The sequence below is a fragment of the Lepus europaeus genome, chromosome 4, assembly GCF_033115175.1.
Source record: "Lepus europaeus isolate LE1 chromosome 4, mLepTim1.pri, whole genome shotgun sequence".
NCBI lineage: Eukaryota > Metazoa > Chordata > Mammalia > Lagomorpha > Leporidae > Lepus > Lepus europaeus.
In genome coordinates this window covers 70,214,154-70,236,836 of record NC_084830.1, presented here as the reverse complement: position 1 = coordinate 70,236,836, position 22,683 = coordinate 70,214,154, and the positions used below count along the sequence as shown (strand labels likewise).

Sequence of the window (22,683 nt, the reverse complement as noted above, 5' to 3'; positions counted from 1 at the left end):
TATGTATTCTAAGTTTTACTGTAATTGCTCTATACTTATGACAGTTGAATTTTCTGGTCATAGGCATGTTGAAGTATTATTTCAGAAGAATAAATCTGCCATCTATCCAGGCAGGCAGTTTTTAATATTTTTTTATTTTTTAATATTTTATTTATGTATTTGAGAGGTAGAGTTACAGACAGAGAGGGAGAGACAGAGAGAGAGAGGTCTTCCATCCGATGGTTTGCTCCCCAGTTGGCCACAACAGCCGGAGCTGCGCCAATCCGAAGCCAGGAGGCAGAAGCTTCTTCTGGGTCTCCGACATGGGTGCAGGGGCCTAAGCATTTGGGCCATCTTCTACTGCTTTCCCAGGCCATAAGCAGAGAGCTGGATTGGAAAAGCAACACCTGAGACTCGAACTGGCACCAATATGGGATGCTGGTGCCACAAGGGGAGATTTAGCTTTCTATACCACAGCACAGGCCCCAAGAATTACTTTTTAATTTCAGTTTTATGAGATACCCCTCTCTGTCCTGGCCCACAACTCGATAAAACTGTGTGTTATTGATGACTAATCTGTGGGGATAGATTTTTGAAATAACTTTTGCTCCCTCCTGATCCTGCTAGGCCACTGAGTCTTAATTTTTCCTCATTTCCTCTTCAATACAGGAAGAGGACACAGAATGCAGCATGTAATCCCCAAACTGAAATTTTATTGAGGTTTTATTTATATTTTATATTAATTTAATATGATATCGTCCTAATCATACATTGTTTTCAATATATACAAAGGTTTACTTCCCTAAATCTCTAAGTAAATTGCCATGTCAGGGGAATGTGCTAAGCTTACTTTGTGACTTGGAATTGGTTGACTTACCTAAGAATAACTTCTGAAAACCATGCTGGGAAGAGGAGGACAGGCCTGAAAGAAAAAGAAAGGAAAGCCCCATATGAGAAGTTTGGAACGACGCCCTCACCCGCACTCACCACCCCCCTCCCACCCCAAAGTAGTGGTCTGGAAACCTGGAGTTTCCTAGATGACTCAGCTCACCTGCTATAGCAAACACACCATGGGCTGGGTGACTTAAACAAGAAACATTCATGGGGCCGGCGCTGTGGCATAGTAGGTTCAGCCTCCACCAGCAGCGCCCCTATGGGCGTGTCCTTGGCTGCTTCATCTTCCCATCCAGCTCTGCTTATGGCTGGGAAAGCAGTGGAAGATGGCCCAAGTGCTTGGGACCCTGCACCCATGGAGGAAGCTCCTGGCTCCTGGCTTTGGATCTGCCCAGCTCAGCCATTGAGGACATCTGGAGAGTGAGCCAGTGGATGGAAGATGTGCGTGTGTGTGTGTGTGTGTGTAACTACCTCTTAAATAAATAAATAAAACCAAACATTTGTTTTTCAGGAGCAGATGCTGCAGGGCACTAGCCCAGGCTCTGTGTCATCACAGAGTCCTTTGTACATAATCTAGACCTGCAGAACAAACTGGGGGTGGAGTTCAGCAGTCCTGCTTTTTAAAAATTTTATTTATTTGAAAGGCAGAGTTAGAGGAACAGGGGGAGGGAGAGGGAGAGAGAGAAGGAGGGAAAGGGGGAGAGGGAGAGGGAGAGAGAGAGAGAGAGAGAGAGAGAGAGAGATTGACTGTCCGCTGGTTCACTGCCCTAATGGAAGCAACGCCAGGCCAGAGCCAGGCCAAAGCCTGGAGCTCCACCTGGGTCTCCCACAAGGGTGCAGGGCCCCAAGCACTTGGGCCATCCTCCCTGCTTTCCCAGGCCATCAGACGAAGTTGGCCGGATAGTGGGGCAGCCGGGACTCCAAGCAGCGCCAGCAAGCTGGGGGTCGTGTTTTACCAAGCCCCCAGCCTTGATTCTGAGGCACTGAAAGGCCGGAGTAGCAGGAGTATCGGTCCATCAGGACAGTCTGGGTTTAAGATCTTGCAGTGTGTTGGATGAATGTGAAGCTCTGAAGATGCTACGCTTCAGTTTCTCAAAATACGTTTCTATTACACCCATGTTGCTGTTCCAAGTCTCCTATTTGAAAAGGAGGACACAGGAGCCCCGCGAGGTCCCAGCCTCTGTCCGCGCCCAGTATGGAGTTGTTCGGTTTACCTACGGACTGCGAGCCGCAGCCTCCCAGGCGGTCAATTCAGTATCCTGAGACGAGAGCCTGTCTCAGCCAATCATAAGTCAGGCTCCAGCCGCTAGTCCATTCTGGCGCTGTGATTGGTGGCTTCCCACCAGCGGAAGAGGCTCTCTCCAGCCGCGCCCCTTGCCCTCCTGCGCGAGCCAATCGTTGCTCAGCTGCCGCCGGGACCGAATCCGCGCGAGCGATTTAACATGGCGGAGGACGCCGCCTTGGGGGCTCCGAGCCCGCGGGGCCGTGCTGACGGGAGGGATGCCGACTCCCCAGAGAAGCGGATGACAGAAACTCCGAGAGACGACCAGGAGCAGTTCGTGTGCCAGGAACTGCTCGAATGCCAAGTGCAGGAGGAGACCCCGGAGGAGGAGGAGGAGGACGCGGGCCTGGTGGCCGAGGCTGAGGCGGTGGCTGCCGGCTGGATGCTCGATTTCCTATGCCTGTCTCTCTGCCGGGCCTTCCGTGACGGCCGCTCCGAGGCCTTCCACCGGACCCGCGACAGCGCCGAGGGTGCGTGCGGGGCGCGTCCTTGCCGGGGGGCGGTGGCGGGCGGCAGAGGCCTGGTGTCCCCTGTTGTAACCTCTGCGAGGTCAGGAGACCGGGGCTGCTGTGGCGGCTCGGCGGTGGGACTGGGACTCGGGCGAGCCGGGGTTCGAATCTCGGTTCCGTCTCTTGCCAGCTTCGCAGTTTTTCTCCTTGGTGAAGTGAAAAAGAAGACCCCCGTTTAGGGTTGAGGCAGGGTTAAACGAGTTAAAATGTATGAAAATGCACGCAACCCTGTGGACAGTACCTTTTGTCTCCTTTGGCGCTTGTTTTGGGCTGTCCTTCCTATTCGGGTAGTCCTGTGGTGATAGTTATTCAGCAGCCCCTGTAGACAACGGGGAACCCAGGCATGAGTGTTTTGGGTTCACCCATGAGTTATGTAAGCCTCATTTGGCCCCAGAGTCAAAGTAACTTCCAGAAATCTGCTGTCTGTAATTGATGGATAAAAGACGGCTCCAGAGGGCAGATCCGCGTGGGCGTGTGGAAGATGACAGAAAGTTGGGGTGGTCCTTCGTTCCGAGTCAGCACTGAACTGAACCGTGTGGGTTAATACACCGGGACATCAAAAAGCACGTGGAACCGTGGAATTACCAGACAGTGAGGCTTTTCCACCGGCTTTTTGACCGCTTGTATTTATAGCCTTAAGGGAGTTCATGGAGAACTGCAACTTTGTGATCATCTCATGAGTTAGGCCAGTGATTTTAACTTGTAGAGGAGTGAGGTAGCTAACCTAAGGCAGTGTAAGTTAAAGCGGGGTGATCCAGGCCCATGCTGTATCTTCCAATTCCAGGCCCTTTCCTCTGTATCGCAGATAATCCTGGAGCCATGGATAATAAACAGTGACTAGAAAATGCAGTCTTGTCATGAAGCACGTTTGCCATTGCTAGAATTGTTAAATAGTTCTCTTTGCCGAATGGGTTCGAATTATCTGTGTGGTAATGGATTAGAGTTGGAGACATCAGGATGAACTCTTGACTAGCTGACAGAAGTAGAGATGCGTATAGCAACATTTGTATATGATGTACAGACGTAGATTAGTATACACAAGTTTTCTTGCTCTATACATAAAAGGGCAAAGCAGCAACCAGCTCTAGTAGCAATGAACACATCAGATCTTGGTTTCTAATACCATTTTCTCCAACAAAAAGAAATGGGCTGCTTTTCAAAAAATGACAGAATCTGGGACTGAGACAGAAAATCTGCAAGGTAACAAGATTCATCCTGTAGTGCTAGAAAATAAAAGTACTCAAAAAGAAAGGAAAAGAAAAAACCCACATTCTCAGTGTGGGTATAAAGGGACACAGGAACTATCTGCAGGAGTTCCCCATGGCCAAAGCTGAAAGAAGAGTAAGAAAATAAACAAGTATTGGCTTATAACCCAGAGTAAGAATAAATGAATCCATATTGATGTAAATGCGTGGTTGATTTAATAAATAAGGGAAGAGGCAAATCTTCCATGCAGAATTTTATACAGTCGCTCGATGCTAATGGATTGCACCTGGTGACTTTTCCAAAGAGTAATTTGATAGTAGAGAATCCTTACAAACACTACCTCACCTAGGAAAGTAGTCAGTATCAATTAAAAACTAGTCAATAAGATAGTATATTTCAAAAAATAAAACTTTTTCAAGGTTCTAGCTCTAGACCTGAGGAGAAATAATTGGGCCACCCCTATTGTAATGCTAAGGACTTGGAAACTAAGAACTTTTTTTCAAGTTACTGCTAATTCTTGGTGAATATGCAAATTTTGAACATCTTGTTGTCTGTCTTCCCATCTTTTGGGAACATGTAAGGAAGTGAAGACTTAAAGGGTCTGACTTCCTTTCCTAGAATAGATTAGATCTTTCTTTTGCAAAATATTCCAATACTATGAAGTTGTCCCTTGCTCTTTGGTATCCTTGTGGACCTTCCTCTCCTGTATTTTTTTTAACATTTTATTGAAATATAGTATACATATCAAGAAATGCACAAAAGTATAAAGATAAATGGCATTTTGTCCTCTGAGCACACTCATAACCAACACCCAAATTAAGAACAAAACAGCCGGCGCCACGGCTCAATAGGCTAATCCTCCGCCTTGCGGCGCCGGCACACCAGGTTCTAGTCCCGGTCGGGGCACCGATCCTGTCCCGGTTGCCCCTTTTCCAGGCCAGCTCTCTGCTGTGGCCAGGGAGTGCAGTGGAGGATGGCCCAAGTGCTTGGGCCCTGCACCCCATGGGAGACCAGGAGAAGCACCTGGCTCCTGCCATCGGATCATCGCGGTGCGCCGGCCGCAGCGCGCCTACCGCGGCGGCCATTGGAGGGTGAACCAACGGCAAAAAGGAAGACCTTTCTCTCTGTCTCTCTCTCTACTGTCCACTCTGCCTGTCAAAAATAGTAAAAAAAAAAAAAAAAAAAAAAAAAAAAGAACAAAACATTCCTAGTACCCCGAGAGTTCTCTCCTGCCTTACATGACAGTATCTGCATGCTGCAGTCCCTTACAGAAAATGACCTAGTATTGCATTCAACATATGCATGCTCTCCTGTACACATTAAATCTTCTCTAGATTATTTATAATACCTCATATATTGTAAATGCAGTGTAGATAATTGTTACGTTGTTTAGGGAATTATGACCCGCCCCCAAAGTCTATACACATTAAGTACAGACACAAATCCAAGCTCCCCCAATATCTTAAGTCTGAGCTAGCAGGAACCCTGTGGATTCAGAAGGCCTTCTATACTTGTCCTTTGTGGTGCTCATTAAAATTTATTCCCTTGCATTAACTTTCTAATTTGAGTCTTAGACTAAAACCTTCATGAGGGACAAGGACTCGCTGCTGTCTTTGAGTCCTTTGTTCCTAACACTGGCCAGCAGTAGGTATTTAGTAAATACTGAATGCCTTGTGTTTAAATTTTATATGTTTTGTGATCTCTTTAAATCCCACTTAATTCCATTATGACTATATCTGACCCAGATATTCTCTGTTATAGTTTAAGATTATGGTATTTTAGAATTAAGATTTTAGAATTAAGGGCAAATATACTCATCTTACTGACTTTTTTATTTGCTAGGTATTTAAGCTTTTCATATATACCACCCAAGCCCTTGTTGAGATACAGTGCTGTTAGTAAAATCTTCAGGTCTTAGCTAAGACATTTTTTCAGAAAAGCCTTCTCTAACAGCTGTTCCCCTGACAAGATATTTAAGCATATTCCAAGTTTCCTTTCTTTTGTGCTTCCATGGCATTCTGTACTTTTCTGTTTTTCACCCATTTTTTACTTTAGTAGTTTAATCATTTGTCTCTCATTACTGCATAGTTATAAGATCGCTGAGGTGCAGAAGTATAGTTTACTTACCATTATATGTATTCACCAGCTGGCATAACATCTGGGTGAGTATTCAAATATTTGTGAGATTAATACTAATAAATGCATTTTTAAAATATACCCTGTAAACTAAACAGACTCTCAATTGAAATCTTGACAGAAGTAATATATTTCCGATAAGGTAAAGTTCATAGTATCAAATGTTTCCAACTAGTGACTTGACACATAGTATAATTTTGAACTGAATTTCCCTTTTCGTTATTAAAAATGCTACCTATGAAAGTAATTTTAAATATTCGATATCCTACATGTGTATCAGTTATATTTAACTCTAATCTTGTGATAATTTCTGTGAGATCTTTGTAACCTATTAACAAACCACACAGTGGCACCACTGGATCAAGTTTCATTTTATTTTATAAAATATACCTTTTTCTTTTTCAGCTATTATTCATGGACTATCCAATCTAACAGCATATCAATTGAAAACAATATACATATGTCAGTTTTTGACAAGAATTGCAGCGGGAAAATCCCTGGGTAAATATGTGTTTTTATTTTACTTTGAAGCTGAAATCTAATAATAGCAATCTTTAAAATATCAGATTTATAAGAAGAAAGGTAGACTAGTGAGAGGGGTTAGGTCATGATAGTCAAGAAAATCTTAGAGCCGGTGTTGTGGCTGTTTCACTTCTAAGCCCGCTTATGTGCATTGGAAGATGGCCCAAGTATTTGGACCTCTGTCACCCACATGGGAGACCCAGGTGGAGTTCCTGGCTCTTGGCTTCTACCTGACCCAATCCTGGCTGCTGTGGCCATTTGGGGAGTGATCCAGCAGATAGAAGTTGACTCTGTCTCTCTGTCCTTCTGCCTTTTGAATAAAATGAAAATAAATAAAACTACTGAAAGCTAATGCATTGTTGAGTTATGTGGGTAAATACAACAAGGCATGAAAGGGTAAGAATAATAATACATGAGATTTAGAGATAGGAAATTTCCTAGTCTCTTAGCTGGCATATGGAAGCTATTCCAGAATGAAGTAGAGTTTGCATTATAACTGGAAGGATTGCTAGGTTTTGTCAGAAGAATACAAAAATGGGATTCTGGACAAAAGAGAAACATTAGCATTATTTTGAAAATAACCTATAGTTTATCTGGTTAATGGATCAGTTGATTTTCATGCTCAGCTTCCTCAATCAGCTCTTCACCCAGACTTGCTGTGTTAGTAAAATCAGTGTCACTTATCTAGTTCTTAAAACCTGAGAATCCATTTTTCCTCATACTCCAATTCCAGTGTTTTAGCCAGCCTTGTTCTATATTCAAAACAAATTCCAAATCATACAACTACTTGTCTCTTATATCATTTTTCTGATGGCATGCATCCAGCTTTCCCACAGTTCTAGCAAACTGACCTTTTTCCTGCCCTTTGGATGCCAAATTCCCACCAAGGACCTTTGCATTTGTTGTCCTCTTTGGAATGTTTTTCTTCTAGATCATTGTATGACTCTTCTGCTTCACATTATGCTGGTCTCATTTCTCTCACTACCTCAGAAGCCCTTGCCTTTATGTTATCTGAAGGAGCTTTCCCTTCCCTTACCAGTCTTGAGTCTCAGTACTCCCTCCTTTTTTTTTTTTTTTTTTTTTTTTTGACAGGCAGAATGGACAGTGAGAGAGAGACAGAGAGAAAGGTCTTCCTTTTTGCTGTTGGTTCACCCTCCAATGGCCGCTGCGGCCGGCGCATCTCGCTGATCCGAAGCCAGGAGCCAGGTGCTTCTCCTGGTCTCCCATGCGGGTGCAGGGCCTAAGGACTTGGGCCATCCTCCACTGCCTTCCCGGGCCATAGCAGAGAGCTGGCCTGGAAGAGGGGCAACCGGGACAGAATTCGGCGCCCCAACTGGGACTAGAACCCGGTGTGCCAGTGAGGCAAGGCGGAGGATTAGCCTATTGAGCCATGGCGCTGGCCTCCCTCCTTTTCTAACCCTTATTACTCTGAATTGTATTATTAATTTGCTTATTACTTAACCTCTCCCAGTAGCATGCAAGCATCATTAGATTAAGGACTTTGTCTTATTCTTTGAGATACTCTGTTTTTATGCAAGTACTTATATATAATGGATAGTCCATATGTATTTATTGAATGATTTGTAGGTTACAGATGCAAGATATTTAAGACATACATAGTGAAGTTTCTTTTATATATATATTTGTTTGAAAGGTAGAGAAATAGAGAGTGTGGGAGAGACAGAGGAGACAGATAACTTCCATCTGCTGGTTCACTTCTTCAGATGCCTGTAACAGTCACCTGGTCTAGGCTGAAGCAAGGATGCTGGAAGTCAATTCTGGTATCCCATGCAGGTGGCAGGAACATGAAAAGTTAGGCCATCATCTTTTACGTCCCACCAGCCATATCACCTGATTGCATGTGGAGTAGCTGGGACTCAACCCAGCCTCTCATGTGGGGGCGCATGCATCTCAAATGGTAGTTTGACCTGCTGTGCCATATTGCCTGCTTTGCGTGAAGGTTCTTGAATGTCAGGTTGAGTTTTGTATAATTTGCTGATTGGTTGCTGATGTCTTCATTCAGAATAACCTGATCAAAATTCTTCTTTAGCAAAGTTTAATAATAATATAAATGTTCCCTTTATTAATATTTTATAAATCCTGTCCTGTGTTTAATGCAGTTAGACCTATAAACCATTTATAAAAATTCTGTTACTATGACACTTTATGTAAAAAAGTTTATTTTAACCCTTAATATCAGTATTTTAGTAAAGAAAAGTTTAAAATATTTTGTAGTTTCATCATGTTTTTCTCTTTTTATATTGTTCTTAATAAGTGAATGTGGAAAATCAGATCACTTCCCTTAACTTGTATTTATGAGAGCCATGTCTGGCATAAGAGTGTGTACTGTTATGGAGGGTGTATTGAAAGTAGTATACACACTAAGGACTATAGAAAAACCTGACAAAGTAAGATTCTACTTAGCTTTTAAGTTACGTACTTCTGTTGTTTTTTAAAAGATGCACAATTTGAAAATGATGAACGAATTACACCCTTAGAATCAGCCCTTATGATTTGGGCTTCAATTGAAAAGGAACATGACAAACTTCATGAAGAAATACAGAATTTAATTAAAATTCAGGTATGATTACTCTGTGCTTATAGTGATTATTTTGTTAGAAAATGAATGCCTATTTAATATCTAAAAAAATTAAGAGGAACCTGATGGAAATAGGGCAGTAAACCCAAGTTTTAATGTAATTCATTTTTAGAAATTTGCCCTTTGGTGTTTAGTCTTGGCGTGAGCAAAAGAGGTTGGAACTTATAGGTATGTGTTGCTCCTGTGTAGCAGAGAATGCACCACATCTATTTAAAGATCACCAGGCAACTTGAAAAATGGCATTTGTACTCTCCCAATTTTTGCTTACAGATTATAAATATGAAAAATACAAAAATTCTAATTCAATAAATTAAGGATTTTTGTGATTGAATATATTGAATTTTAATCATGTAGTAGACCATTTACGAGTAAGAAGCCAGAAAAGTAATTCAAAGATGTGATAGCAGGGAAAAATATATTTTGCTGCCAAAGCAAATACTACATGTACATGGTATGGCTTTTACTTTATTAGTGCCTGCTTTTAATTTGGTCTAAATTAGAGGGAGATGGAGAGTATTTATTAGTATAAAAAATACTGTGTGTAAGTGGTAGCTTAACCAGTTGCAACACCAGCCCCTCAAAAAATTTTATTTGATAACCATAGATAGGAGAGAAAATCCAGGTGGTTTTCCTCAGCTTCCTAAAAATTACTGTTGTGGCTATCAAGCAGAATTAGTCCCCTCTCTCCCTGCAAAAGAGAATTCAACTCAGGGAAAAGCGATTTGTCATATTACCTCAGTCTTTTCAGGCTCTAAAGGAAGCTGGCCTTTTTGTTAACATACTACTATTAAATTGAGTAGATGGAGTGGACATTGTGATGCAGTGGATTAAGCCTCAGCTTGACATACCTACATCCCATATCGAAGTGCCTAGTTCAAGAACTGTCAATTGAACTTCTTATCTAGCTTCTTGCTAATGCATCTAGTCAGGCAACAAAATATGGTCCAAGTACTTGGGCCCCTGCCACCTACATGGGAGACCTGGATGAAGTTCTAGGTTCCTGACTTCAGCTTGGCCCAGCCCCTGCTGTTGTGACCATTTGGGAAATGAATCAGCAGAAAATGTATGTAGGTGTTTCTCTCCATAACTCTGCCTTTCAAATAAATATAAAATTTTTTTAAAGATTTATTTATTTGTTTGAAAGACAGCAATAGAGGAGGAGGGAGAGAGAATGAGGGAGAGAGAGAGAGAAAGAGAGAGATCTTCCATTCACTGGTTTACTCCCCAATGGCTGGGGCTGGGTCAGGCCAAAGCCAGGAGCTTCTTCTAGGTCTCTCATGCGGGTGCAGGGGCCCAAGCACCTGGGCCATCTTTTGCTGCTTTCTGAGGTGCATTAGAATGGAGCTGGATCAGAAGTAGAGTAGCTGGAACTTGATTCGACGCCCATATGCCACAGCACCAGCCCCGTAAATAAATCTTTAAAAAGAAAAAAAAAAAAAAATCATCCACCTTCCTAAGATCCTATTACAGATTTTTCAGGAATTCAACTGGCACATTTTAAATATCCTAAACATCAAAAATAACATATACTTCTCTCTCATTTCCCTTTGGCTCAAAATTAGCAATTGGGGGAGTCCTAAATACATGATACAGCCTCTAATTTATTGGTAACTGCTTTTAATTTTACCTAAATTAGAGATAAAAGGGTGAGCATTTATTAGTATATGTGCATAGGAATGAACATTTTTCATGTCTTTTCAAGCCACATTTCATCTTTGAAAAAGTATTTTGTATCACTTAAAAAATGAAAATTATTAAACTATGTAAAAACACTTAAATGAAGTGTTTTGGACTTACTGAATTATTTAAACAACTGTTCTGTTTCTTGAAAAGCAGTGTAAGGTGTATATTTCCTGTCTTTTAGGCTATAGCAGTTTGTATGGAAAATGGCAATTTTAAGGAAGCAGAGGAAGTCTTTGAAAGAATATTTGGTGATCCAAATTCTTATACGGTAACTGCTTAAATTGAAATTATAGTATTTTAAAATTGTATAGATTTAAGAAAACTGACAGCAAATTGAAGGAGAAAAGAAATGCTTTATCTTTTAAACAGTATAGGATGACATTGTTCAGTAGAAACTATGCAAGTAACATACAAGTGTGGAATTTCAAGTTTTCTAGCCAGCCATGTTTAAAATAAGTAAAAGGTGAAACTAATTTTAGTGACATTTTAACTTAGAAAATCAGAAAACATTATTTTAATATTTAAATCAATAAAAATATTGAAATATTGCATGTTCTCTTTTTTTGTACTGCCTTTAAAATCCAATATATATTTTACATATACAAGTTCTATATTCAGACTAACCCCATTCAAGGGTTCATTACTTGTATGTGGCCAGTATGTACCCTTTCAGACAATACAACTAAAGAAGGCAGTATAACTTATTTTTTTCTAGAGGGTTCTTATTTGATCATCGATTTTGTGTGTTTGTGTATATATGTGTGTATTTATGTATAATGTTGAGGTAAGTAGGCCTCAATTTTTTAATATTAAAAAGTAACAAGTGAATTAACTTCATTCAAATAAAAAATGGTACATGTTTTAGTGAAGTTTTGATTGAACATTATACCTCTTGAAGAGTACATGTGTCTTTGTGTGTGTCTGTGTGTGTACACATACATCTTTTCACAAAAGGAACGTACTTATGTGCCAAACCCCTAGATCAATTAATAGAACCTCATCAGTACCTTCCAATTACTTCAAGTGTTTACCTTTCTAAGAATAACCACTGTCCAGACTTCACCACTGAAGATTAGTTTCACTTCTTTCTGAACTTTGTATAATGGAATCATATTGCAAGTTTATATTTGTAAGATTGAAACCATATAACGGCTGGCGCCGTGGCTCAACAGGCTAATCTTCCGCCTAGCGGCGCCGGCACACTGGGTTCTAGTCCCAGTCAGGGTACTCGATTCTGTCCCGGTTGCCCCTCTTCCAGGCCAGCTTTGCTGTGGCCAGGGAGTGCAGTGGAGGATGGCTCAAATGCTTGGGCCCTGCACCCCATGGGAGACCAGGAGAAGTACCTGGCTCCTGCCTTCGGATCAGCGCAGTGTGCCGGCCACAGCGCGCTGGCGGTGGCAGCCATTGGAGGGTGAACCAATGGCAAAAGGAAGACCTTTCTCTCTGTCTCTCTCTCTCACTGTCCACTCTGCCTGTCAAAAAAAGAAAAAAGAAACCATATAACCATGTGGCTTGTGCCGATAGTTTGCATATATTTTTTTTTTTTTTTTTTTGACAGGCAGAGTGGACAGTGAGAGAGAGACAGAGAGAAAGGTCTTCCTTTTTGCCGTTGGTTCACCTTCCAATGGCCGCTGCGGCTGGCGCATCTCGCTGATCCGAAGCCAGGAGCCAGGTGCTTTTCCTGGTCTCCCATGCAGGTGCAGGGCTCAAGCACTTGGGCCATCCTCCACTGCCTTCCCGGGCCATAGCAGAGAGCTGGCCTGGAAGAGGGGCAACCAGGATAGAATCCGGCGCCCCAACTGGGACTAGAACCCGGTGTGCCGGCGCCGCAAGGCGGAGGATTAGCCTGTAAAGCCACGGCGCTGGCCAGTTTGCATACTACAATTGGTGGACATTTGAGTTATTTCCAATTTTTATTTCAGTATCTTTTTATGTTTTGTAGGATTAATGTATGTATTTGTTTTGAGTATATACTTAGGAATAGAATGGATGAATCATAGGATATAAGCATACTCAGTTTTAACCAATACCACCAAACTATTTTGCAAACTTATGACAATTCCTCTAAAGTGTAGGAGAGTTCCTGTTGCTCCACAGACCTTATCTGAGATTATTAGCCATTCTGACAGATAAGTAGTATTATCACAGTGGGTTTTAATTTCTGTTTCTCTGATGAGTGAGGGACTAAGTCTAATTGGGGGTGGGTTACAGTTTTGCTAAAGCTTATTGTATCCTGATTGACCATGTTCCTAGCCTCCAGAAATTTCAGCTGATAGCCTGATGTGTGTCTTGTATTTCCTTTCCCTATGCTTTCTCCTTATCATTGTTAGACTACTAAAAACTCCACTCTGCTTATATCTCACAACAGAGGAAAACTTACTGCCTGTAAGTTTTAAAGGTTAAAAGTCAGTGCTTAATCTCTTAAACTAGTATTTGTCATGAAGATAATACCAAGCAATTCATTAAAATATCATTTGCTGTCCTTCATCCTGGCAGCAGTACCAGCAGTTGGCTCAAACAGTAGAGAAGTGATCCTGCCTACATAACTTCCTTTGGAGAGTATCTTAGCAAAATTTGTAAGCATGCATTCCAGCAAATATCCTAGAATAGCTGTTTTCACTGTCACTGCACATTTTAAAAGCCAGGAAGCTTTAAGAAAAAAGCAAAAATCCCAGGTCTCATTACAACAATTGACCTGGGATAGAGCCTGAGAATTTCTTAAGTTTACAGCCATCATTGAAAGAGTTATTTCTGAGGAAAAACTTGTACTATGAACAGGAAGATATGTAAAAAAATATTTAAGAGCATTACAGTAATAGTCATATCTAAATCCTTCAACAGGCTGGAAGAATAGATGAATAAATTATTTTTTTGTCAATGTAATACTATACCAGTGGTGAAATTAAGTATATGAGTAATTGTCACAAACATAAAATTTTTAAATGTTATGTTATAAAATTTTCTGTAATTTTGTGATTTATGTAACTACATTTTTTCTGTTTTCTTTAGTCTTTAGAAAGAAAGTTGCTTATGATAATATCTCAGAAAGACACATTCCATTCCTTTTTTCAACACTTCAGCTACAACCACATGATGGAGAAAATTAAGAGTTACGTGAATTGTGTGCTAAATGAAAAATCATCAGCCTTTCTAATGAAGGTATACATATTGTTGGAGAGATTCACACTATAGACTTAAGAGAAATTGTTCTACTAAAGAAGGAATACTTTAAATAGAAATACTTGAAAACTAGTCAGAATTTTGTAAGGTGGTTTTGTAGAATATGAAAACAGTTTATTATTAGTGAATGTAATTACTGGGTTTATAGATTATCTTCAGCTTTTTTGTAAGTTTCGGAAAAGCTGAGCAGAAAATATCAGAATGAATTAAGAATAATAAGTGGAAACATACTTAGTTTTAATTTAAATACTTTTTTTTTTTAACAAAGATTTATTTATCTGAAAGAGTTATACAGAGAGAGGGAGACAGAGATCTTCATTTGCTAGTTCATTCCCAAAGTGGCCTCCACAGCTAGGGCTGAGGCAGGAGCCAGGAGCTTCATCCGGATCTCCCATGTGGGTGGCAGGGGTCTAAGCATTTGGGAGTTCACTTCTGCTGCTGCTTTCCTGTGTGCATTAGTAGGGAGCTGGATCGGCAGTGGAGCAGCTGGAACATGAACCATCCCTCATATGGGATGCCAGTGTCACAGGCAGCAGCTTTACCCACTATGACACAATGCCGGCCCCTTAAGTACATTTTAAAACACATTTGGGGAGGGGTAATATTAGGTTAAAGAAAAGCCTTTAAAGTTTTTTCTGAAGAATGTTGTATTCTTTCTTAGCTTCCAAAAGTGTTAGTATATTATTAAAGTGGAACATCTTGATTAATTTGAATTAGTTTTGAGATATACAAAATTTTAATTTATTTTTATTTTTTAAATTACTTTCATTTTATTTGAGAGACAGATTGAAAGATCAAGATCTTCCATCTGCTGGTTCACTCCCCAAATGCTCACAACAGCCAAGGCTGGGGAGGCAAAAGCGATGAGCAGAGAGATAAAGAGATACATTGATCTTCCTTCTCTTGGTTCACTCCACAAATGCCCACAATATGTATGGCTGAGCCACGCTGAAGCCATGAATTTGGAATTCCATCCAGGTTTCCCACATGAGTGACAGTGACCCAGATACCTGAGCCATCCAGTTTATATGTTAACAGGAATCTGGGTCAGAAACAGAGCTGGAAGTCAAACTAATATGGGGTACAGTTATCTCAAGTGGCAACTTAAAGCACTGTGCCACACACCTGGCCCTTTTTATTTATTTTTAAGTAGACTTTTATCTTAAAATTGTATGGAGAACATAGTATCTATGAAATGTAGGTACAAGACCATAATGCTATAAACCAGCCAGATAGCTAAAGTAGCTGCCAGTGGTGTCATATTACTGGGGAAACTAACAACATTGCCTTTTACTACCCTGTGACTACTTTGTTGCTATAACTATCAAACAGTTAAAAGATTTAATTTAATACTGTTTCTTTAAAATGCCTTAATACATTCTTTCTTTTCCTCCTTCATACACATCCTTTTTTAAGGCAGCAGCAAAAGTAGTGGAAAGTAAAAGAGCAAGAACAATGACTTCTCAAGATAAATTTAATGGTAATGATGTTGAAAAGGAAACTGAAACTAATTCGGATATAGGAAAAAGGTTTGTAAACTGATCAATTACATGTATTTTTTGTCATACGAATGTTCTATCTTTATGTAAAAGTGCAGTTAGTGAGCCATTACTATTAAAAATGTGTAATGGGTATATTAAATTGGAGTACTGCAGTTATTTTCTGACATATACAAATTATATATGCTAAGCAAAATAGAGTGAGAAAATATTCCGTTTTGAATAATGTTATTTTATTTGCGATTCTCAGTGAGGGTATGTTTAGGACTAGGGTTGAGATTGGAAACCCGAGTCATCTCTGCTCCTTACTAGCTCTTAGATACCACATGTCCTCAAGTGGTTCATGATGTTTCATTCTACTAGAAGTTATTCTGTATTCTAAAATAGTGTTGGCTGGCGCCGCAGCTCACTTGACTAATCCTCCACCTGTGGCGCTGGCACCCTGGGTTCTAGTTCCAGTTGGGGCACTGGATTCTGTCCCGGTTGCTCCTCTTCCATTCCAGCTCTCTGCTATGGCCCAGGAGTGCAGTGGAGGATGGCCCAATTGCTTGGGCCCTGCACCCGCATGGGAGACCAGGAGGAAGCACCTGGCTCCTGGCTTTGGATCAGTGCAGTACACTGGTTGCACCGCACCAGTGGTAGCGGCCATTTTGGGGGTGAACCAATGGAAAGGAAGAACTTTGTCTCTCTTTCTCTCTCTCACTGTCTAAATTTGCCTGTCCAAAAAAAAAAAAAAAAAAAAAAAACTCTTGATGTATCTTTAAGCATGAGCTAACGGCTTCATCTGGTGGTCAGCTAAAGAAATAGTGATTTGCTCTAGTGATGGAGAAAAATTGATGGTGTCAGTCCTGCATATTGAGAGACATTAGTTTTGCCTCCAAAATTGTTTTTTCTTTAGGATTTTCAAGGGTGATTTTTTCTTTTCCTTTTTTTTTAGATTTTATTTATTAATTTATTTATTTGAGAAGTAGAGTTAGCAGAGAGAAGGAGAGAGAAAAGTCTTCCAGCCACTGGTTCACTTCCCAAATGGCCACAATGGCCAGAGCTAGGCCAGGAGTCAGGAGCTTCTGCAAGGTCTCCCATGCAGGTACAGGGACCCAAGTACTTGGACCAATTTCTACTGCTTTTCCAGGCCATACCAGAGAGCTAGATCAAGAGACAATTGCTGGCCGGCGCCGCGGCTCACTAGGCTAATCCTCCGCCTTGCGGCACCGGCACACCGGGTTCTAGTCCCGGTCGGGGCACCGATCCTGTCCCGGTAGCCCCTCTTCCAGGCCAGCTCTCTGCTGTGGCCAGGGAGTGCAGTGGAGGATGGCCCAAGTCCTTGGGCCCTGCACCCCATGGGAGACCAGGAGAAGCACCTGGCTCCTGCCATCGGATCAGCGCGGTGCGCCGGCCGCAGCGCGCTACCGCGGCGGCCATTGGAGGGTGAACCAACGGCAAAAAGGAAGACCTTTCTCTCTGTCTCTCTCTCACTGTCCACTCTGCCTGTCAAAAATAAAAAAAAATTTAAAAAATTAAAAAATAATAAAAAAAAAAGAGACAATTGCTGTGCCACAATGCCCACTCCTGGGGCCCTATCTTAACTAATGCTCTAGAGGTGGGGATAGGGATAAAAACTGGATGTACAGTAGACCCCACACCTCAGGACTGAGGCTCAGTTTTCTTATAGTGGCCCATCCTATTGTTGTTTATCAGCATGGCCTGCCACTCATCATTTCATCTTTCCAAAAGCTGTAGTGAAGACTTAATTCTTCATTGATTTTTTTTTTCCCTAAGATTTTGAGATGTAAAGATTTAATTTGTATTGACCAATTATTATATTTTGTTTAGAAAATCAAACTGCAGAAGGTATGGCCATGGTGCCTGCTAAGTGCTTAGTTAAGACTCTCTGGAAGACATGAACAGAAAACATGTTCTGAGTTACAGAACCTTGTTGTACTGGAAATCATTGTCCATATAGTGGTCTCCCCTTATCTGTGGGAGACCTCTTCCAGGACCTCCAGTGGGTGCCAAAACCATAGAGAACTGAGCTCTATAAATGAACATGGTATATGGTGACAGTAAGTTTTGTAGTTTGAGTTGCAGCAGCAAAACTAACATGAGTTTCCTTTTCCTTCACAATTTCATAGAAGATGCATTCTTACCATAGGTCTTAGTAACCTCCACATCTGATTGATTTTCTTTCCTTATTGAAATCATTTAAAGGAAGCATTTTATGACATTTTGCATATCCAAATTGCCAGCATCACAGCTCTTGGCACTTTGAAGCCATTATTAAGTAAAATAATAGAAACTATGACAGTTGATCTTGTAAGTAATCAGGATGGCTACCAAGTAACTAATGGATAGATGGAGATGTAGAATAGATACACTGGATAAAGGTATAATTCATGTCCTAGGCAGGATAGAAGTGAACAGTGCAAGATTTCATCATTCTACTCAGAAGAGCAGGCAATTTAAAACTTGGGTAATATTCCTGGAATTTTCCATTTAATATTTTCAGACAAAACCATGAATGAGGAGTTTCTACTGTTTTGACTGAAGATTTTGAAAATATGCTGCACAGATAAGGGAGACAATGGTACCATCGCATCCCTTAGCATTAATGCCACTTCTTCTTCACATGCATGGTGATTCCTAGCAACACAGAACTTCCCACAGATCTTAAAATATTACAGGTTTTTTTCTATCTTTGCCTGATTTATTCTGTTTTGAATATCTTTTTTTCTAAATTATTTCTCCCAAGGCAAACTTACTTGCTTTGTGAGGTCTTGCCCAGCTCTCTGAACAGAGTTGTTACTTCTGTGCACTCAAAACACTAAGTCACACTTCTATAAAATGAGGTGATTTATGTTTACCTGTCTAGTAGAATGAGAACTCTGAAGGTTCTTAATTAGCTTTGAAGCATCTTAATTAACTTGATATGTTTGGTGCCTTACTAACTACCAAACATTAGAACTTGCACAAACAAAATTAGAGACAGGATAAAGATTAACAATCAGGCAAATACCAAAACTATCTTGGAAGCAGAATTAGGGATAAAACATCAAATCAACAGTGTCAGGATGGTAATTAGTAGCATGCAAGCAAATATAGAATCAGAAATATGATTGTGAGGTCTGAGAGTACTAAAAAAATTGAAATATTATCAAGACTACATGAAATAAATATTTTGTGCTTATGATCTATTTGAGTCAATAAGATTACAGACTTGAAGCAAGTAGTAGCAGACAATACATTATTCATTGCTCAAGTCTATGGGTAGACTGAAGAAGTTAAAATGGACAGCTTCACAAAAGTATTGTTCTTAAGCAGGGCCTTGAAGGATGGTTAAGATTTTTTACAGGTGGTTGGAAGTAGAAATGTCATTTAAGGAGACAAGAATAGTATCTATGAAAGCATAGAGGCATAAATGGTCATGTTGTGTTTGTCAAAGCTATTTCAACTACAGCAAAGGGGAATTTAGTTTAAAATTCAATTGTAGGCTGATGGAGAGGATAAGAAAATTGAACTCATCAAATGGTATTAAGTTTGTAGCTTTTAATATATCAGTTGTACCTCAATAAAGCTGTTCTAAAGAAAAACATTTCAATTCATGAAATTAAGGAACCATCAAAGAGTTTCAAAAAAAATTACGAATGCTTGATAGTAGTATTAACTATTATTTGAGAAGGCTAGAAATTAGCCATGTGTAATGGACTGTATTTGTCCTAATATTACCAGGGTTTCTTTCCAAAGATTTTTTTTTTATATAAATTGAAATGACTTGACTATGTGGAAAATACTACCCTTGTGAAAAGTTTTATTTATATTCTTAAAAATTTTTTCTTCTTTTAAAGTGTTAATGACAAACAGTCTACGGTAACTGAATCCTCAGAGGGTACAGTATCCTTATTGAGGTGAAGTAAATTGACATTTTTCTTTTCTGTCTTAAAATCTTTGAAGCAATTCATGCAGACTTAAATATATTATAGTAACTACCATTTAACTGGTATGATTAAAAGATTATTTCAAGGACTCACTTACCTCAACCCTGACATTCCAGATGTAGAGACTTGCTTCTTGAATCCTGAATTATTCCATATTGTTTCTATAAGCCCATTGTTGGAATATACATATAAGGGTACTTCAAAAAGTTCATGGCAAAATGGAATTAAAGGTAAGTATTTTGGTGCAAAAAGTTAACATTTTTTTCATAGGACATTTTCATGAATCTTTTGGATATACCTCATATGCATGAATTTCAAAATTTTTTACACCAAAATAAACTTATAATTCCTTTTCCATGAACTTTCTGAAAGTTCTCGTATAGGAACTTTTTTAACTTAAAGCAATTGTTTAGTAATTTCTTTTTCTGTCAGAGAAACAAAGACAAGTTGCTGGGGCAGGGAGAGGATGGGAGTTGCGTTTCTGAAGAGTGTTCCAAATTTCAGTCTTATGAAATTACTGGAACACAGTATGTGATCTACTAGAAATGCTGTGTAACAGACAATGTAACATGTTCTGAGAACAGAAAGTCTGCATGAATGATTTCAGAAATAGAGCAGCTGGGATGCCAAATTGAAATGTGGGAAAGGGTGGCTGACTTGGTGTGGAGATTTTTGGAGATGAGGAATTGAGAAGCCAGGATAATATGGGTTGTCTATGAGAATACTGAAATAATGGTAATGGTATCACTTAAGTATACAGAAAGATCTGTGAATGATGGGAAGTGCTTGGATGGAAAGAGAATGGCTATGAAGAATGATAAAAGGTGATAGACCTCAGATGCATGAATCCTAAAGGGCTAAGATTTCTAGGGAAGCAGGATTCTGAAAGTTGCATTCATTTAGAAATGGAAACTATAAAGATTCATCTCTAGGGTACTTTATGGAGGGTGGAAGATTAAACCAGTCTCTACTTGATAAAGCCATAAAAGAGAGAAGAATTGTCATCAGAAGAGAATTAAATTTTATACCAGGCAAAGAGGAGCTGGTGAAGGAAGTTGAGAATGGTATTCCAGAGAGCACAATAGAAAATTTTAGAAGGGAGAGCAGAGATTAACTGGTTACATAGAGTACCATGAAGGGGTAGAGAACATTTTTTTCCGCCAAAACCATTTGAATATTTGTAACATCATGGCCATACAAAATTATGAATTTAAAAAATTAGCCTGCTGTTGAGTTACTGAATTTTGAATCCTACCTGAGTTGCCTTGACAGGGCCTGACCAAATGATTTGGTAGATCTTAGGTGGCCGGTGGGCCAGATATTCCCCACCGCTGATCTATAGGAATAAAAATGTAGCTAAAACAGCGCACCTTTTCAGTAGCAATATTAGAGCTGCCTAAGCTTAGGCAAACTGCTTTTTTAATCCTAGTTTGCTCATTTATAAAATATGAGCTTTGTAAGGGATCAGACAATTATGCCACATCTTGTATCAACAAGGCTATCTACCATCATGTAAAGGGATTTTGGAATTTTCTTTGGGGAAATAGAGCCATAAAAGTTTAATACTCTGTATTTTGAGGTTCCTTTTTTTTTTTCTCTTGATCTGGTTGAAAGGCCAAAAGAGTCTTTGATTTCTGAGTGGATGAAATGAAGGAAATAAGAGGTAGGAGAGAGAGAAGTATGACAACAGAAATCTTGGTCAAAGGTTAAGATGGGGCACTAAGCAAGGAGAGCACCATATGAAGTGGGCCAAAGTAGATTTAAAAACAGAATAAGACAAATTGTCTACCTTTTTCCTATAACTTTATTACTCTTTCAGGAACCTATCTTAAGCTTTCGTGATTTATTTAGGTCTCACAAGAATCTCTTATCTAAGCTGAAATATAGAAGCTGGAGAGAAGACTTTGATGAGGAAGAGGAAAGAGAGGAAACTCTTCAAAGTAAGTACCAGTACGCCAGTTTTAGACGTGCATTTGGTGTGTCCTTGAAAGTGAACCAAATGTTGACTTCACCACTATAACACAAAAATACACACTTCAGAAAATTGAAGCATGAAGAGTTTAAGTCTTAGCTTGAAGAATTAGTTAAGGGTGGTGTTTAATTTAGAAAGTTAGCTATTCTGACTGCCTAGCTTAGAGTATTGCTTTTTTACCTTCACTATATTCAGCAACTTTAGATTGTTTTCTGAAACAAATACAATTAATTCTTGATATTTATAGTAGTTGTGTTCATTAAAACCTTTGAGAGAGTTTGCTAATTTATAATTCACTCTGAAGTAGGAAATATTGAATTATTACTACTTGGAGAAATAAAGAGTGAGGTACTTGTAAGCTGGCACAACGTTTTTGTTAACTGATCAATAAATGACCTCATTTTATGTGTGTTTACAGACATTTATTTAATATATATTGATGACTCATTACCATTGAATCACTAACAACTATGTCAGGCCTGATTCAAGCCCATGTAACACATGTAAGTTTATCATAAGGCACATCATAACCTTCTTTCATTGAAAAACAGATGGCACTTTAGTACTAACAGGTGGGGGCTGTTTTCATCAGTGAAATCAACAAAAATGAAAAAAAATATTCACTAAGTAAATCTTGAAAAACATACTTGTTTGTAGTATGAGGGCTAAAATGAGACATGTCAACTTGTTTGACCTTAGCTGTGGGATATATACATCCAGCAACTCAGAATTTTTCACTGGTTGCCACATGTCCACCAGTGACCCTAAAAGTACCCTGGGTATTGATTTTGGATTTAGACAAATTTTAGCAGATAGATGGATTTGCAAATAAGTGAAATCTATGAATAATGAGGAATGACTATATATGTAGTCTGTATACCCTCCTTATTGCATTTATGTTGCACTTGTTTTATAAAAGACATTGCTGGATGGGGTCAGCGCTGTTATATAGCAGGTAAAGCTGCCACTTGCAGTGCCAGCTTCCCATAAGGGTGCTGGTTGGAGACCCAGCTGCTCCACTTCCGATCCAGTTCTCTGCAATGGCCTGAGAAAGCAGTGGAAGATGGCTGAAGCCCTTGGGCCCCTGCACCTACATGGAAGACCTGGAAGAGGCTCCTAGCCCCTGGCTTCAGATCAGCCCAGCTCCAGCCATTTGGCCATTTAGGGAATGAACCAGCCAATGGAAGATGTCTTTCTGCCTCTCTGTAACTCTGCTTTTCAAATAAATAAATCTTTTTTTTTTTTTAAGATATTGCTAGGTTTAAAAAGCAATATCCAAAAAGCCATTGC

The 22,683-nt window shown here is 39.8% G+C and overlaps 1 protein-coding gene across 2 annotated transcripts in view; it reads left to right on the top strand.

Annotated features, from left to right (window-relative positions):
• Positions 1 to 2,291: 2,291 nt before the first annotated feature.
• Positions 2,292 to 22,683, top strand: part of TERF1 (telomeric repeat binding factor 1) — a 42,202-nt gene continuing 21,810 nt past the window's right edge. The window contains exons 1-8 of one of the 2 annotated variants that reach the window (XM_062188363.1): positions 2,292 to 2,625; positions 6,412 to 6,507; positions 8,988 to 9,109; positions 10,992 to 11,078; positions 13,820 to 13,969; positions 15,407 to 15,519; positions 19,332 to 19,391; positions 21,273 to 21,361. In XM_062188363.1, coding sequence (XP_062044347.1) covers positions 2,316 to 2,625; positions 6,412 to 6,507; positions 8,988 to 9,109; positions 10,992 to 11,078; positions 13,820 to 13,969; positions 15,407 to 15,519; positions 19,332 to 19,391; positions 21,273 to 21,361 — 1,027 coding nt within the window. In that variant the 5' untranslated portion in view covers positions 2,292 to 2,315. The remainder of the gene's footprint in view (positions 2,626 to 6,411; positions 6,508 to 8,987; positions 9,110 to 10,991; positions 11,079 to 13,819; positions 13,970 to 15,406; positions 15,520 to 19,331; positions 19,392 to 21,272; positions 21,362 to 22,683) is intronic. The other variant, XM_062188364.1, reaches the window with a different exon arrangement.